Source organism: Acomys russatus, chromosome 7 (genome assembly GCF_903995435.1).
Source record: "Acomys russatus chromosome 7, mAcoRus1.1, whole genome shotgun sequence".
In the NCBI taxonomy this organism is placed as follows: Eukaryota; Metazoa; Chordata; class Mammalia; order Rodentia; family Muridae; genus Acomys; species Acomys russatus.
In genome coordinates, this window is record NC_067143.1 from 6828506 (window position 1) to 6843987 (window position 15482).

Consider the following 15482-nt stretch of genomic DNA (forward strand, 5'->3'; position numbering starts at 1 on the left):
CCCCAATCATCTTGTAAAATTAAATTCAGTAAAAGTGATTTTAAAATAGTTGACCTTTAAAAATAAAACCAAGGCCGGGAATAGTGGTGCACATCTGTAATCCCAGCACTTAGGAAGACAGAGGCAGGCATATCTCTGTGAGTTTGAAGCCAGCCTGGTCTACAAAGCAAATCCAGGATAGCCAAGGCTACACAGAGAAATCCTGTCTCGAAAAACCAAAAAAAAAAAAAAAAAAAAAAAAAAGGCAGTCAAGCAAATATTCATCCTAAGAAGGAAACACTGATTTTGGGAGCACCCATAAATTATTTACAGCCAAACATAATGAATGAAGTGAATGGCAATCTAGCTAAAAACCTTTTCTGGGTTAAAAAAAAAAAAAAAGTCAGAGGTGGTTGCTCACACCTTTACTCCCGGCACTAGGGAGGCAGAACCAAGTGGAGCTCGTGAGTTGGAGGTCAGCCTGGTCTACATAGTGAGTTCCAGATCTCTCTCTAGAGACATCCTATCAAAACACACACACACACACACACACACACACACGCACGCGCACACACACACACACACAAAGAAAAGAAAAGAAAAAGAAAAAGAAAGAAAGACAGAACTCAGGAGACAGAGGCAGGTGGATCGCTTTGAGTTTGAAGCCAGCCTGGTCTACAAAGTGAGTCCAGGACAGCCAAGGCTACACAGAGAAACCTTGTCTTGAAAAAAGAAAGAAAGTAAAGAAAAACCACACACAGAGAAAGAAAGAAAGACAGAAAGAAAGAAAGAAAGGGAAGGAGTGAAGAAAAGAAAAAGAAAACAGTGCACGACTCTGAACTTAAGTAAAATGAGGTGGTTGTTGCTGTTGCTGTTGTTGTTTCCCCACTAGTTTCCAATGGCCCTGAAGACATGCACCAAAGAACAGTTTCAGAAGCTGGAAACAATCAGCTGGCTCTGATGTGGGGAAAGAGGACTCATTCACTGCTGGCAGGAGTGCAAACTGGTGCGGCCACTATGACAATGTGGAGGTTTCTCACAAAACTGGAACTACAGATCTGCCATATGGCCAGGCACACCACTGTTGGGTATTCATCCCAAGGTCCCAAACCAACACACCAAAGATACCTGCGTAACCACGCTGTAGCTGCAGTGGTCACAACAACTGAGAAACCGAGCAAGCCAACATGCCCATCAGCAGAGGAGTGGATTAAAAACGTGGTGCACGTATAAGATGGAATTTGTGTGGTCATTAAGGAAAACGAAATCATGACATGTGTAGGGAAATGGTTACAACTGCAAACCGTGTCAAGCAAAATAAGCCAGACTCAGAAAGACAAATGCTCTATGTTTTCTCATACATGGGTACAGAGAAAATATAGAGCCTAAGAGAGAATTGGAGAGGAACATCAGCTGGAAAGAGAAAAAAGAAGGCAGGAGACGGATAAAAAAAAAAAAAAAAAAAAAAATATATATATATATATATATATAATATATATATATATATATAAAATGACACATATGAAGATGCTGTGATGAAGCCCTTTACTTTCTATGCTAACCTAAAATAACTTTATTTCTTATCAATATGTGTTTCTAAGTACTGGGTAGGAATGCATGCCATAGCATGCATGTAGAGAGCTCTCTCCTTCCGTCTTTATACAGCAAGTGCTTTTACCCTGAGCCATCCCTCTTGCCCCCAAAATTAACTAAAGACAAAACAAATCAACCAAACACATCCTTCATATTTGAAACATCATCAAAAGGGCGGTGCCTGTCTCAAAGCTAGTCCCCAGCTTCTACTTAAAGAGAAAGCACTTGTCCCCACACTGCTCCCTGTTTGACCGTGTCAGGCAAGAACTTAAGGAGCTGGAGACGTGAGGAAAGCTTCAGCTGCGCCTGCATGCTCTAGCCAGCAGCAGTGCAGTAACAGCCGCCACAGCAATCACAGGCTTTTCGGCCAGTTTCTAGAGTTCAAGGTTGAGTATGATCACATGACAAAGAAAAAGATACAATTTAAGTTAGGAACACTGCCAGACAGTCTAACTATTTGAAAACAATTATCTTGCTTCCTATTTCAAATAAAACACTTATGCCTTTAAGCTGCTCTATGTGAACTGAAGCAGAACTGTAAATATTGCTTATTTATGTTATGTATGAGTGCTCTTCTGCATGTACATGTGCATCCCAGCAGAGGGCACCAGATCCCTTTACAGATGGTCATGAGCCACCATGTGGATGCTGAGAATTGAACTCAGGACCTCTGGAATAAGAGCCGCTGCTCTTAACCGCTGAGCCATCTCATCAGCCCTACATGCATTTTCTAGGAAGCTAAAAGACCTTTAAATTAGGCAATATGCAAGAATGTGTACCTGTGGCAATTCACTTGGGCAATGAAGAAAGTGTGTGTTTAAAGTCTCAATTGCCTGAAAAAAACAAAAGCAAAAAAAAAAAAAAAAAAAAAAAAAAAAAGCAGAGATGATGAAACAAGCCTGTAATCCCAGCACTCTGGGAGGCAGAGGCAGGTGGATCTCTGTGAGTTCAAGGCCAGCCTGGTCTACAAAGTGAGTCCAGGACAGCCAGGGCGACACAGAGAGACCCTGTCTCAAAAAAGCAAAACCAAAACCAAAAATGGTGTTGGGGATTTAGCTCAGTGGTAGAGTGATTGCCTAGCAAGCACAAGGCCCTGGGTTCGAGCTCTGGGGGAGAAAAACAAAATCTCAACTGCTAGAGACAACATGGCATCTGGTACTCAAGCAAAACTCTGAAGGAAAACAAAACCAAACAAAAACCAGGGTAATAGAGCAAAGGAAAACACATGTGAATACGTCTATGAGGACAGCAGCAAGTGTGAGCTGCAGCCAAGCCAGAGCAGACACTGCCGGCTGTGCAACTCCCCACTCTCCTGTGCACAACAACAGCAGAGTTCTTCCATTCCCTCTGCAGTTCGGTAGGACTGGATGAAGGGATTCTCACCAATGTCATGTGAGACAAGACTGGTAAGCCACCACCAGGTAACAGTCACTAGCCACATTCTATGTGTTCTCCCAAGACACATCAAGCCAGCCTCGGCCAGGAGCCTTAGGGAAGGGGAGAACTTGAAAACACTGTAAGTAAGGAACTTCAAGGGCTAGATCCCACAAAGAGAGCTGCCCACTGACCGAATGCACACCTCCCCTAGACTACTAAACAAGCACGAAGTAAGGCATTATATCTGACTATGCATTAGAGCAGTTTGCTTGCCCAGCTACCATCTCTGTGCCTCCATGACCTCATCTAGAAAAAGTGTCAGCACCATCTACTCTGAAGTCTGCTGCAATACAACAAGCATTTACCACATTTTGTAGCACTCGGTGTCCTCAATCCACAGGACACTCTTCTGTGTTAGCAAGCCGCTGGAAGGATTTTCTTCATCTTCCCCCCTCTGCACTCATAAGCACTGAACTTTAGCCTCAGCTGTTCCAACACAGCCATATCATTTTCTTAATGTCACTTTAAGAAAAATAAAACTAATATCCTATAATGGAGTTAACAAAGCAAGCCAATGTTTGAAAAACTATTAAGGCTTAAGTGAGAAGAAAGCAGGACCACTGGTATGGCTCAGCAGAGAAAGATGCTTGCCACCAAGTCTGACACTTGGGTTCAATTCTGGGGACTCGCAGGGCGGAAGGAGAGAACTGACTCCAAAGCTGTCCTCTGATCTCTACAATTGTGCCATGATACATGCACACATGTATGCAGATACATACATGCGCACTTGAGTGCACACACACAGAGCCAAGGGGCTGGAGAGATGGCTTAGCGGTTAAAAGCACTTCTGCTCTTGAAGAGGACACTGGTTTGGTTTCCATCCACCCACAGAGGAGGCATACGAACCACCTATAACTCCCGCTCCAAGGGACTTCATGCTCTCGTCAGGCTTCTTCAAGCACCTGCATGCACATGGCACACACACACATACACATAAATACAAGGGAAAAGATTTGTTTCAAGAGTGAGTAGGAAACAGAAGGGAAGGCTGCCAGCACAGAGCTGAGTTTTCTATCCCCATCTTCTGTCACGCTCCTCCATTTTAAACTCCCTCTACATCTGGCACTGCCACCTGGTAATTACCTTTCAGCCCTTCAATCAGAGTGTCCCAGACATAAGGGCTATTTGTGTAACTTATCTTGATACTCTCCTTTGCTCTTTTCAAGTCCAGGAGAAAAAAATACTTCTTTAGGAAATGACAAGCCAGGATTTCAGGAGGGAGCTGCTGTAGAGCACCGTCCACATGTCCACTGCTTTCCACTGCAGAAGGCAACACGTTCAGTTCCAAGCACAACGCTGCCAATTCCGCCAGGTCCTTCTGAAGGCTGTTTGCTATGGTGTATGGCGGACACACTCGAAAAATGCCACTCGAGGGCTCTCCGAGGCCGCTGACCGATTCACGGGCTATTTGGCCACTAGTTTCCTCAGCGCCTGAAGAGACCCTTGTTTCCTCTCCACTGTCTTCATCTAGTACTCTCTTTTCTGACTCACTAAGGCAGTGCACATCCACGCTCGAGTTCACAGGTAGGTCGCTGGTACTGGAAATGCCAGCAAAGTCTTCCATAGCAAATGTTTTTTCTAACTGTGAAAGCCACTCACGTAAAACCATTCTTAGCGACTTGGGTTCAAACAAAACCAGAGGGTCCAGTAACTTGGTCCTATACAAAACAGATGAATGTAAGCAGTTGCTTCGTTTGTTTTTGTTTGTTTGTTTTGTTTTTTAAAGATTTTTTATTTTATTTTATTTATTATTTACATAGTATTCTGCCCACATGTGTGCTTGCATGCAAGAAGGGAGCACCAGATCTCATTGTAGATGGTTGTGAGCCACCATGTGGTTGCTGGGAACTGAACTCAGGACCTTTGGAAGAACAGATGGTGCTCTTAGCCTCTGAGTCATCTCTCCAGCCCTATTATTTTCTTTCTTTCTTTCTTTCTTTCTTTATTATGCATACAATGCTCTGCCTGTATGCATACCTATAGGACATTATAGATGGCTATGAGCCACCATGTGGTTGCTGGGAATTGAACTCAGGACCTTCAGAAGAGCAGTCAGTGCTCTTAACCTCTGGGCCATCTCTCCAGCCCTGTCGCTTGTTTTTTAAAAATAGATTATTTCAGCTTAAATGTCCGTAACTGGTAAAGCACACTCACCTGGGATAAATGTTGCTTTTGAGATCTTTAAATGACAATTGCCCCAGCAAGCCAACAGCACAGACAACACTGACATTGGAGTATTACTGACTACTGAACACTGCAAATGAGGCTCCTCTGACAAGGCAGTCAAGACCACTCACTGTAAACCCTCACAGTAAACCCTCCACACTCACATTGCTTCTGCTGTCACTGCTGTGAGTTCTTCAAGCCTGCTTTCTTCAGGAGGTTGACTAATTTTCTTCTCCCTAGAAAAGCATGAAAAAGAAAGAATCCTATTTACAGACGTTAGGAACCACCAAAGCTTTCTTAGACCAACCTTCCACTGCTTACTAAACGGCAAGCATGCTACATGTTCCATTGCCTTAAAGAGTCTCCCCTCCATTATGTTCATCAACTTGGCAGTTCTAATTCATCAAGCAGCGGCACACCCGAGAGCGGGCAGGCAGACAACATTAATGACGTAAAGGTTATGCGCTAGTCAGAAGAGCTAGGACAAGGCCCAGATCTTAGTCATCTCTCTCACTCTAACACTCCTCTGACATTCCAGGAATGTGACAAGATGACAGAGAAGGGTAAAGGTGGATGAGAGACGAAACTGAAACTCTGTCTCAACAGAGTTAATTCCTTGTAAGCTGTGGAGTTTGCGGTCTCTGGGCGATGAAACAGCCTTCCGTGGCCAGCGTCATACGCACGAGCTCTCAACAATCCAGTCTACAGCTTCTTCACTCTGGCAGCGTCCCTAGCGCTCCGGACTCAGACACAGGCTTACTCAGGGTCCTCCTCCACAGGGCAGGCATCCGCACGCGCTTCCTCCTCATGTGCTTGCTCAGCATCCTTGGACTCGAAAGTCTCTTTCAGCTCTGGGCTTCCGTGAAGGGTGCCAATCTTCTCAGTAGTTTTACGCACAAAGCTAGAAACACTGCAAGTCAAATACCAAAACCCTAACATGGAACTGTATCATTGTCGAGAGCTGGTGTGTAACAGTAGTTCTGTATTACAGTTGCTGTGACCCTTGCTCCTGGTGGTCCTACGCGTCTATTAGTACTATGAAGGGAGCTTGAACTTAGTAACAAGACAGACCCTGCTCATAACAACTTCTCTAATCAACCACACTTCACACGAGGCTCACATAAACTTACAATAAATGATTCTTTGTGTTTATAAAACTGTCCTGAAGTGGGCAGTACTGACACACACCTTTAATCCCAGTACTCAGGAGCCAGAGGCAGGGGGATCTCTGTGAGTTCTGGGCCAGCCTGGACTACAGAGTAAGCTCCAGGACAGCCAGGGCTACACAGAGAAACCCTATCTTGAAAGTAAAACAAACAAAACCAAACCTCTGTCCTGAAGACTAAAGGGAAGGTCTCTAATCCAATTGTGTCTGCAATGTAATGCTCCTTCAACTCAGGCAACTAAACGTGTGGCCATCAGCCACTTCCTGGTCAGGAGAATAACAAGATCTTCATGGAATTTAGCTCCCAACTTTTCACAAAAGACCCTTCTAACACAAGAAGAAAGTGTACCCAGCAGGACTGGGCAAGTAGCTGGGCAGAAGACACACCTTCTCTCATTTTTCAGCCTCAAGACTGGTTTTACGTATGAACTAGAAAGAATTCTCAAAAATCTCCAATTCTTCCAGGCACGGTGATATGCACTTTTAACCCCAGAACTCAGGGGGCACAGGCAGAGGCTCTCTGTGAGTTTGAGGCCAGCCCAGTCTACATATGGAGTTCCATGCCAGCTAGAGCTACATAGTGAGGCCATACCTCAAGAAGAGGGGGGGAAAATTTAAGCGAGAAAGGATCAAGAAAGGGTCAGCAAGACACTTCAGGAAGTGAAGGTACTTACTACCCTTTTAGAGACCTTGGTTCAGCCCCCAGTACCCACATGACGGTTCACAACCACCTATAACTCCAGGGAATTCAGCCTCATCTCCACAGGCATCTGCACACACATGGTACACACACTCTCACACAGCCTCTCACACAAAAATGCAAATAGGTAAGCCTTCACACATGCATGTGCGCATGTGCGCGCACACACACACACACCGAGACTAATGGGTCAGCAAGATGGCTGAGCAGGTAGAGGCATTTGCCACCAAGCTTGACAAGATGAGTAGATCCCTAGAACCTACACAGGAGAGAAAGCTGATGAGACAAAGTCGTCTTCCTCCTCCACATGGACACACTATGGCATAACCCGGAAATGAGACTGAAGTATTTAATTCTGCTGTATGTGGAGTGGAAGTAGGGGCTAATCCACAACCACTTAAATACTCATCTACATCAATGAGGAGGAGCGTTAAGTTCCCCAAGGTTAAAAGGAGAAGTTAGCAGTTAATACTAACAGTTTATTAGAAAAATAACTTGAGACCTTCTTTTTATTATTTAATGTCTTTTCCTTCTCAGTGCGTCATGTGATGACTGAAGCAAAGTGAGAAATGGAATTAAACGACAAGACTGGCTTGTTTACCTTTCTTTAACAGCCTGGAGAGACATAAGGGGAGATGGAGAACGAAATGGCAGTGGAATGTTGAAGGGCAGGAAAGCTTCAGTCTTATCCATCTCGGACGGCACCGGACTGTGGGAAACACTGTCTAATAAATAGAATTGGGAAAAACAAACATCTAATCACATGGGAGTTGTTGTTGTTGTTGTTTTTTAAAGAACTGAGCAAATTCAGAAATGAATAAACCAAAGGGAATGAAGGAGTCAACTGACCCAGACACGAATGAGCACAGAACACGGGTTTATGGGATGCATGGATGGTCCACATGAAACACTGAGCCAGGTACCTTTATCCAACTACTAACCCTGAATCCCCACAAGCCACAAAGGTAGTTTAGAGTTTGTACTAATCTCTTCTCAACAGTTCAGCCACAGGAATGCTGGAACATTGAAAAGGGAAGGCAATGGCTCCCAAAACTGAAGCCATCTTTCATTCCTGGTGGAAAATAATGTGGTTAGTGAGGGTAAACGTCTTCATTATTCTGGCTAGTGGTTTTGATGCATGACCCAAATTAGGCACTTTACAAATGTTAGTTCAAACAAGAGGTTAAAAGGCAACCTACACATCACCATCTTCTAGTGACCGTCAGATCTACAGGTGGCCAGTCTCGAAGGTGCTAAAATGTACTTGGACCTGACAGAAACTCTCTGCATAAGATTACCCTGTCAGTTCACAGACGACAAGTGGTCCTGTCAGGGACTAAGAAGAGACACACTCATCACCTTTATTTCTGCTTGCACCACAGCCCTGCTCTGGCTGCTCCTCTTCCTGGTGTGAGGCAAATTCTTTAAGTCTCTCATCTTCTGAGAAGGTCTGGCTGTGAAGGGAGCAAGAGTCTTCATCGGATTGACTGCCTCTTCTACTACTGATGATACGATAAATACCAGAGTCCAAGATGCTAAAACTTTCCTAAAAATGAAAAGAACTCCCCTCAAAACCGAACAATACCAAAGGCCAGCATCAACACCTAGAGCTCATCAGCACACACAGTGAAGAGTGGGCACCTCACCTTGGGGTGTCCGATAAGCTACCTATCCTACACTGCCCACCACAGTGCTCAGCCTGGAAAGCAGCACTGAGACCTTAGGTAACCACAAACTGAAAACCATCTCACCCAGAAACTACATGAAGAACATTTGCAGACAGCCAGCAGTAAAGTATAACAAAATAAAATGTGGCTTCAAGACACACCTGGTATTCCTTCACTGTTCACCATGGAAGAAAGCTCCCCTGCTACATTTAGATTCTGAGTGTGTCTATATACTGATGCCCAATCTACAGCGCCCTGGGAGGTGGTAAGCCTTTGGAAGTGCTGTGTATGCCCTGGAGTGAGACACTGGGACCCAATCCCTGCCTTGGATCTCTCTTGGCTTCCTCGATGCCGTTAGGTGAACAGCTTTCTTCTACCATGTTCTCCTTACCAAAGGCCTAATGGAAAATACCAATCAACTATGTATTAAACTTTCTCAAACCACATGCCAAAATAACCCTTCCCTTCTTACAAACTGTTTAGCTCATGTGGTCTGTCAAAATCATGAAAAGAAAAAGCTGACATCTCCAGGCTTCTGTAAAAATAAAAAAATAAAATAAAAATTTAAAAAGTACTACATGGAAAGCAAAAGAGATCTTGGACTTACTCAAAAACTCTTAAAAATGTTGCTGAGCTGGCAAATGGCCCAGGGGTAAAAGGGCACCTGATAGCATATATGATGACCTGCGTTCCATCCTCAGAACTGACTCCTGCAAGCTGCCCCCTGGCATTTGTGCTTGCTGGCATGTGCGTGCCTCCTTCCCCCCAACACACACACACTAAAAACTAAGTTACAAAAAAAAGCACATACATGTGATGAGATGGAGCTCCTTCTACTGCTGCACGCTGAGTCCAAAGGCTCAAATTTTAAGATTAATTCATCCAGGTGAGAAATTAGTTCACTGCAGATTGCAAGGTCCAGCTGAGATTTCAAATGTTCCAATTTATCTGCAGTCAATGTTTTTCTTGCCTAATAAAAGGATAAGAAACCCCAACAAAACAGCTTTCTGTTTGTAAGTGCCTCTATCTCCAAACTGCCAAAGTGTTAAATGCACTCCCACAAGAATAAGCCTTCACAGGTGTTTTAAGAAAGCTTAGTCCGGACGTGGTGGCGCATGCCTTTAATCCCAGCACTCGGGAGGCAGAGGCAGGCAGATCGCTCTGAGTCCAAGGCCAGCCTGGTCTACAAAGCAAGTTCAAGGCAGCCAAGGCTACAGAGTGAAACCTTGTCTCAAAAAAAAAAAAAAAAAAAAAAAAAAAGAAAGAAAGAAAGAAAAGAAAGAAAGAAAGAAAGAAAAGAAAACTCATTAAAATATATATCTAAGTTAATGTGATTTTTTTTCCTTTTTTTTTTCCCTTAGTTTTTTGAGACAGGGTTTCTCTGTGTAGCCCTGGCTGTCCTGAAACTTGTTTGTAGATCAGGCTGGCCTCGAACCACCTGCTTCTGCCTCCCAAGTGCTGAGTTGAAAGGAGTGTGGCAAGACAGCCCACGCTGATGTTTTCTTAAAACCAAAACATACGCCATCTTTATTACCCTTCACCCACCCCCAAATACATGCTTTCTCTGAAGACTTTAACTCTACATGTGTAAGTCATACAAAAAGGTTAATAAAGATAAATAACTTTCTAACAATCCTGAAATCTAGGATGGTTTGAGCAATCCATAATTAACATTCACAGGTAAACCCTAACTCACTCTGCTGGTAATGAGAGAATTTTGGAAGAGACAGCATGTGCGCGCAGCCAGGTCCCACAGTCCTCTCCTTAACAGGCGTTCCACACAGCGCTCCACAGATAACAGGGAAAGATGGGAGATTTTCCCATTAAAGTGTAAACAAAACAACTCATTCTTGTAGACAGCTACATCCTGAATATCTGAAAAAAAAAACAAAAAAACCCCACAAGGGTGAACAGACAGGTTCAAATACCTGTATTAATCAAATACCCCTGCTGCTCTGGGAGGCCCCAGCTGGGGATGCAGCTGAGTGACAGGCACTTGCTTAGAAAGCACAAGGCCCACACGTGAGCCCAGCAGTGGAGGGGAAACCCTACCATTTTTACATGGGCTACAATCAAACTTCTAAAATTAATAAAGTTCCGCTCAATGGACTTTCATCTCGCTGTACTTGCACTTCAATAAAGAAATCATAGTTAGATGCTTTTCTAAGGTCAGAAAGCAAAGAACCACAGCTCTCTGATCTAAAATCCTAAGTCTAAAATACTGTTTCCTGTGAAAAGGAGTTGGGAGTGAAAACCTGGGTAATGTGCTCTGGGCCAGACTGTAACAACCCAGAGAGCTGCGGTTTGGTAACATGAACAGTCATGTATGAACAGAGATGCGTCTTGACTGAACACCTTGAAAGAACTTAACAATGTCCATCAGTAACGACCCCTCCTTTCTCTCTCAGGAGAAAAGACCCCAAAAGTCAAAGTCAAGGAGCTGCCCTAGCAGCAATGCTACCCCTTCCCACTCTCCAATTTTAACCAAGAGGGCAGAAGCTGGGTTTCCCTGTGTTAGTCACACACAGTGCCTACTCCCTGCACTCTCAACTTCTCACATAACTATGAGACCAAAAGTTACCTAAGAAAGAAAAATATAATTACCCTTCACTTCACTCCAAAGAAGAACTTGAACATTCTGAGGAATGAAAATATAAATTCCCTTTTCTGTCCAAGTCAGCACACAATGTTCGCTGGAAGAGAAAGTGAAAGACATCAAAAAACAAGTACAAAACAAACCCCCCAAAACCTCAGGTTCACTGCAGCACAGAACACAACCCCTCATTGGCTATCAAAGTAAAATCAGGCTGCACAAGAAAATGCAGCAGTAACTCAGCTGAACAAACCTTACCATCTCCTTTCTAGGCCCAGTAAAAAAACACAGCATCAAATGGTGTCAAATGGGAAATTTTAGACACAAACACAAATAGCTTCTAGAAAAAGAAAAGGCTGGTATCTGGAAGAAGAAATGCCTATTAAGAGGAACTTACTTTGTGAGTTCGAGGCCAGCCTGGTCTACAAAGCAAGTTCCAGGACAGCCAGGGCTACACAGAGAAACCTTGTCTCGAAAAACAAAAAAAAAAAAAAAGAAAGAAAGAAAGAAAAAGAAAAGGGGGGGGGGGCGAGGAGAGACTTATCCAGCACTTACTCAACTTCTCTGACATAATAAACATAATAAACAGACTCATTTAGACAGACCACAACTTACAGTGAGCCACCTCAGGAGTCCCTGTCAGGAAAGGCAACATTCTGACTTCATCAGGGTGTGCAGGTGACAAAGGCTGAGAACCCCTGGCCACCTTCATCCCAGAAGTATTATGAAGGGCTCCAGTTATATTATCTAATGAGCCCATCAAGGCACAAGTGTTATTTTGTCAGAGAGAAAAAAAAAACATGCCAGGGCCATTCAGCGTGAAGGTAGAAGGCCTCCCATTTGGACTGAGGAGTGCAGATCCAAAGCTAGAGCTTACCTGTGAACTGCACAGAACCTTCCTCCTCGGTTAGCCCCAGAAACTCATTCTCTGCTTCCTGGGGTCCTGGTTATTTCACTTTACTGAATTCCCAAAAAGTAACAGATTCCTAACTACCAACAGTCCTTCATCAGTCCCTATCTCCCTGGCCCAGGCAGCAGAGAACCGGTCCCTGGTCATGGCCCTGACTTCCCTACACAGGCCTGGCTCCCACCTGCCTCTCTTTGCCTGCCATATTTCTCTATGCCACTTTACTTGCGAGTGTGACTATATTTCACATGTGTCATTCACTGTCTGGTGACTGTAGGTTTCACAATGCACGTACAACCTCTCCTTTCTCCTGGTCAAAGCCCCGCCCAGATGCACAGCTCCCACTCCGGCCCTCTCAGAGGGTCAGCAGATCCACTTCCCTCTGAAGCCGCTCACAGTCTCCCACCTCACCCTGCACATGGCTTTTTCTTTTCTTTTCTTTTCTTTTCTTTAATTTTTACTTATTTATTTTGTATATAGTACCTACATGCCAGAAGAGGGCACCAGATCTCAGTATAGATGGTTGTGAGCCACCATGTGGTTGCTGGGAATTGAACTCAGGACCTTTGGAGGAGCAGCCAGTGCTCTTAACCTCTGAGCCATCTCTCCAGCCCCACGTTACCTTTTCTTATTCACCTCGTCCATTGCTTCACTACGCACTGCACTGTCTTTTTCCCCCCCAAGAAACAAATATCTCTACAACAAGTTTATAATCCTGAGAACTCAGAGCTTTTTTTTTTAATATACTCAACAATACTAAAAATGGTTCACATGGCTATGAGAGCAATAGCGATATTGAACAGCACTTGAGTGCTTGTATAAGTATTTAACATTTTGTCAATGTGGAAGTCAAGTTCTCTGTCCCTACAGGAAAGTAATATATGTGACAAAGATGTAGGAAATGGTATAAGTCCTAATTCAAAATCAGTAAAATTGGAAAAATACCTTTAAGAGGCAGAGGGGAATGACAAGACAATCACTGGGTAGGGATATGTGATCTTACTTTGATAGTCACCTTGCAAAAATATTTTAATTATATTTTTTGTTTTTCAGGACAGAGTTTCTCTGTGTAGCCCTGACTGTCCTGGAACTCAGAGATCTGCCTGCCTCTGCTTCCTGAGTGCTGAGATTAAAGGCATGTGCCACTACACCAGGCTAAAAATTCTATTTTCATTTACTTTATGTGCATGCATATGGGAATGCATGTGGCATGAACACTTGTGGAGGTTAGAGGACAACTTGCAAGAAGCTGTTCTCTCCTTTGACCATGTGGATCCTAAGACTCACACTCAGGTAGTCAGGCTTGGCAGCAGGCACCTTAGCCACTGAGCCATTCCAGACACCCAACTATAAAATGCCTTAGAAATTGTAACCAGGGGCTGAGAGGTGGCTCAGCAGTTAAGAACACAGGCTGCTCTTGAAGGGGACTCAGGTTCAATTCCCAGCTCACGGCAGTTCACAACTGTCTGTAACTCCAGTCCCAGCGGATTTATACCTTCACACAGACATAGATACAGGCAAAATACCAATGAACATAAAAACAAATTAATTAATTTAATTAATAGTAGAAGAGAAAAGAAATAATAACTCAGAGGCTGAAAAATGGCTCAATGGTTGAGAGCATTTTGTTCTTCCAGAGGACCCAAGTTCAGTTCCCAAGACCCAGGCCTAACAGCTTATAACTTCTGCCAACTCTAGCAACAGGAGGTCCAACACAATATCCTCTGACCTCCTCCAGCACCCCCTACACACAGGACATATATGTATATGCACATAAACATGCACACACACACACACACACAGACACACAGACAGACAGACAGACAGACACACACACACACACACACCTAAGTGAAATTAATATGAGAGAAATAGTAGCCTGGATCAAATGAAGGTGATAAAGGAGACTTAGGAGCCCGTGCTTAGCTGACGTGGTGGCACACACCTGTAGTCCCAGGACTCAGGAGGCAGAGGCAGGCAGATCTCTGTGAGTTCGAGGCCAGCCTGGTTTACAAAGCAAGTCCAGGACAGCCAAAGCTACACATAGAAACCTTGTCTCCAAAAACAAAATAACAAAAAAGGAGCCCATGCTTATAACTCAAACATTCTTCATCCTCTCTTTCCTTCACTGATAATAAACTGGGTCACCAAAGATAAAAGACTTGTTTAAGAAGTCAAAGAAAAAATATAAGTTAGAGATGGCTCAGAAGGGCTGGAGAGATGGCTCAGAGGTTAAGAGCACTGCCTGCTCTTCCAAAGGTCCTGAGTTCAATTCCCAGCAACCATGTGGTGAGTCATGAGTGTCTATAATGAGATCTGGTGCCCTCTTCTGGTGTGCAGGTGTACATGCAAACAGAACACTGTATACATAATAATAAATAAATAAATCTTTAAAAAAAAGAAAAAAAGTTAAAGAAAAAAAAGGAAGAAAAAATAAAAACGTTAAAGAGGCTGGACATGATAGCACACGCCTACGATCACTACGGAGACTAAGGCAATCTTAAACAGCAACAACAAAGTCAGAGAAAACAAAGTGGCACCATATATAGTGTGACATGGTTTAATTTAATCTTGGGAAAATAAGTTAACATATTTACTATATTTTAAGAGAGCTGTTAGTTGCCCTTTGAAAAACCCAGTCAACTGACATGAACTCTGGTGCCCCATAACTGACCACCTCCCCTTGGTGGGGAGGCCTGGTGGCACTCAAAGAAAGAATAAGCAGGCTACCGAGATGAGACTTGATAGCCTATGACCATATAGTGGGGGAAGAGGTCCCCCTCAGTCTTAGACCTAGGGGAGGGGAATAGGGTGAAAGCAGGAGGGAGGGAGGAATGGGAGGATACAAGTGATGGGATAACAACTGAGTTGTAATCTGAATAAATTAATAAAATAAAAATAAAAGAAAATAAAATAAAAAAAGAAAAACCCAGTCAAAAGAAAAGAAAAACCCCAGTCAGGAGGCCACACTGAAGGATACCTACAAAAATCACTGACTTTTTGAGTTTTCATTCAGTTACATTAACTAGTAGAAGAGATACTAGGAATAGCTGTTTGCTGTAACGTGGGGCTCCAGCACAGATCCCTCTAGCCATGCAGGACAGCAGCTGACCAACTCCAGACTGCACCCAGTGCAACTAGAGAAGCCAACCCCTGAGTGAGAGTGAGCCGAGTCGGCCTGGAGCAGATCTTTATGCAGGCTACTTGTTGAGGACCTAAGCAGCAGGGAGCTCAAGTTTCACTGAGCTTCACCGACTGCGTGCGTCCTGTGTACT

The 15482-nt window shown here is 43.8% G+C and overlaps 1 protein-coding gene across 1 annotated transcript in view; it reads right to left on the reverse strand.

Annotated features, from left to right (window-relative positions):
• Hps5 (HPS5 biogenesis of lysosomal organelles complex 2 subunit 2) overlaps positions 1–15482 on the reverse strand; it is a 42843-nt gene that overhangs the window by 10915 nt on the left and 16446 nt on the right. Inside the window, exons 9-16 of the mRNA XM_051148596.1 lie at positions 11312–11400; positions 10404–10582; positions 9519–9677; positions 8400–8586; positions 7642–7765; positions 5936–6085; positions 5340–5411; positions 4093–4667 (exon numbers count right to left, since the gene is read on the reverse strand). Coding sequence (XP_051004553.1) covers positions 4093–4667; positions 5340–5411; positions 5936–6085; positions 7642–7765; positions 8400–8586; positions 9519–9677; positions 10404–10582; positions 11312–11400 — 1535 coding nt within the window. The remainder of the gene's footprint in view (positions 1–4092; positions 4668–5339; positions 5412–5935; positions 6086–7641; positions 7766–8399; positions 8587–9518; positions 9678–10403; positions 10583–11311; positions 11401–15482) is intronic.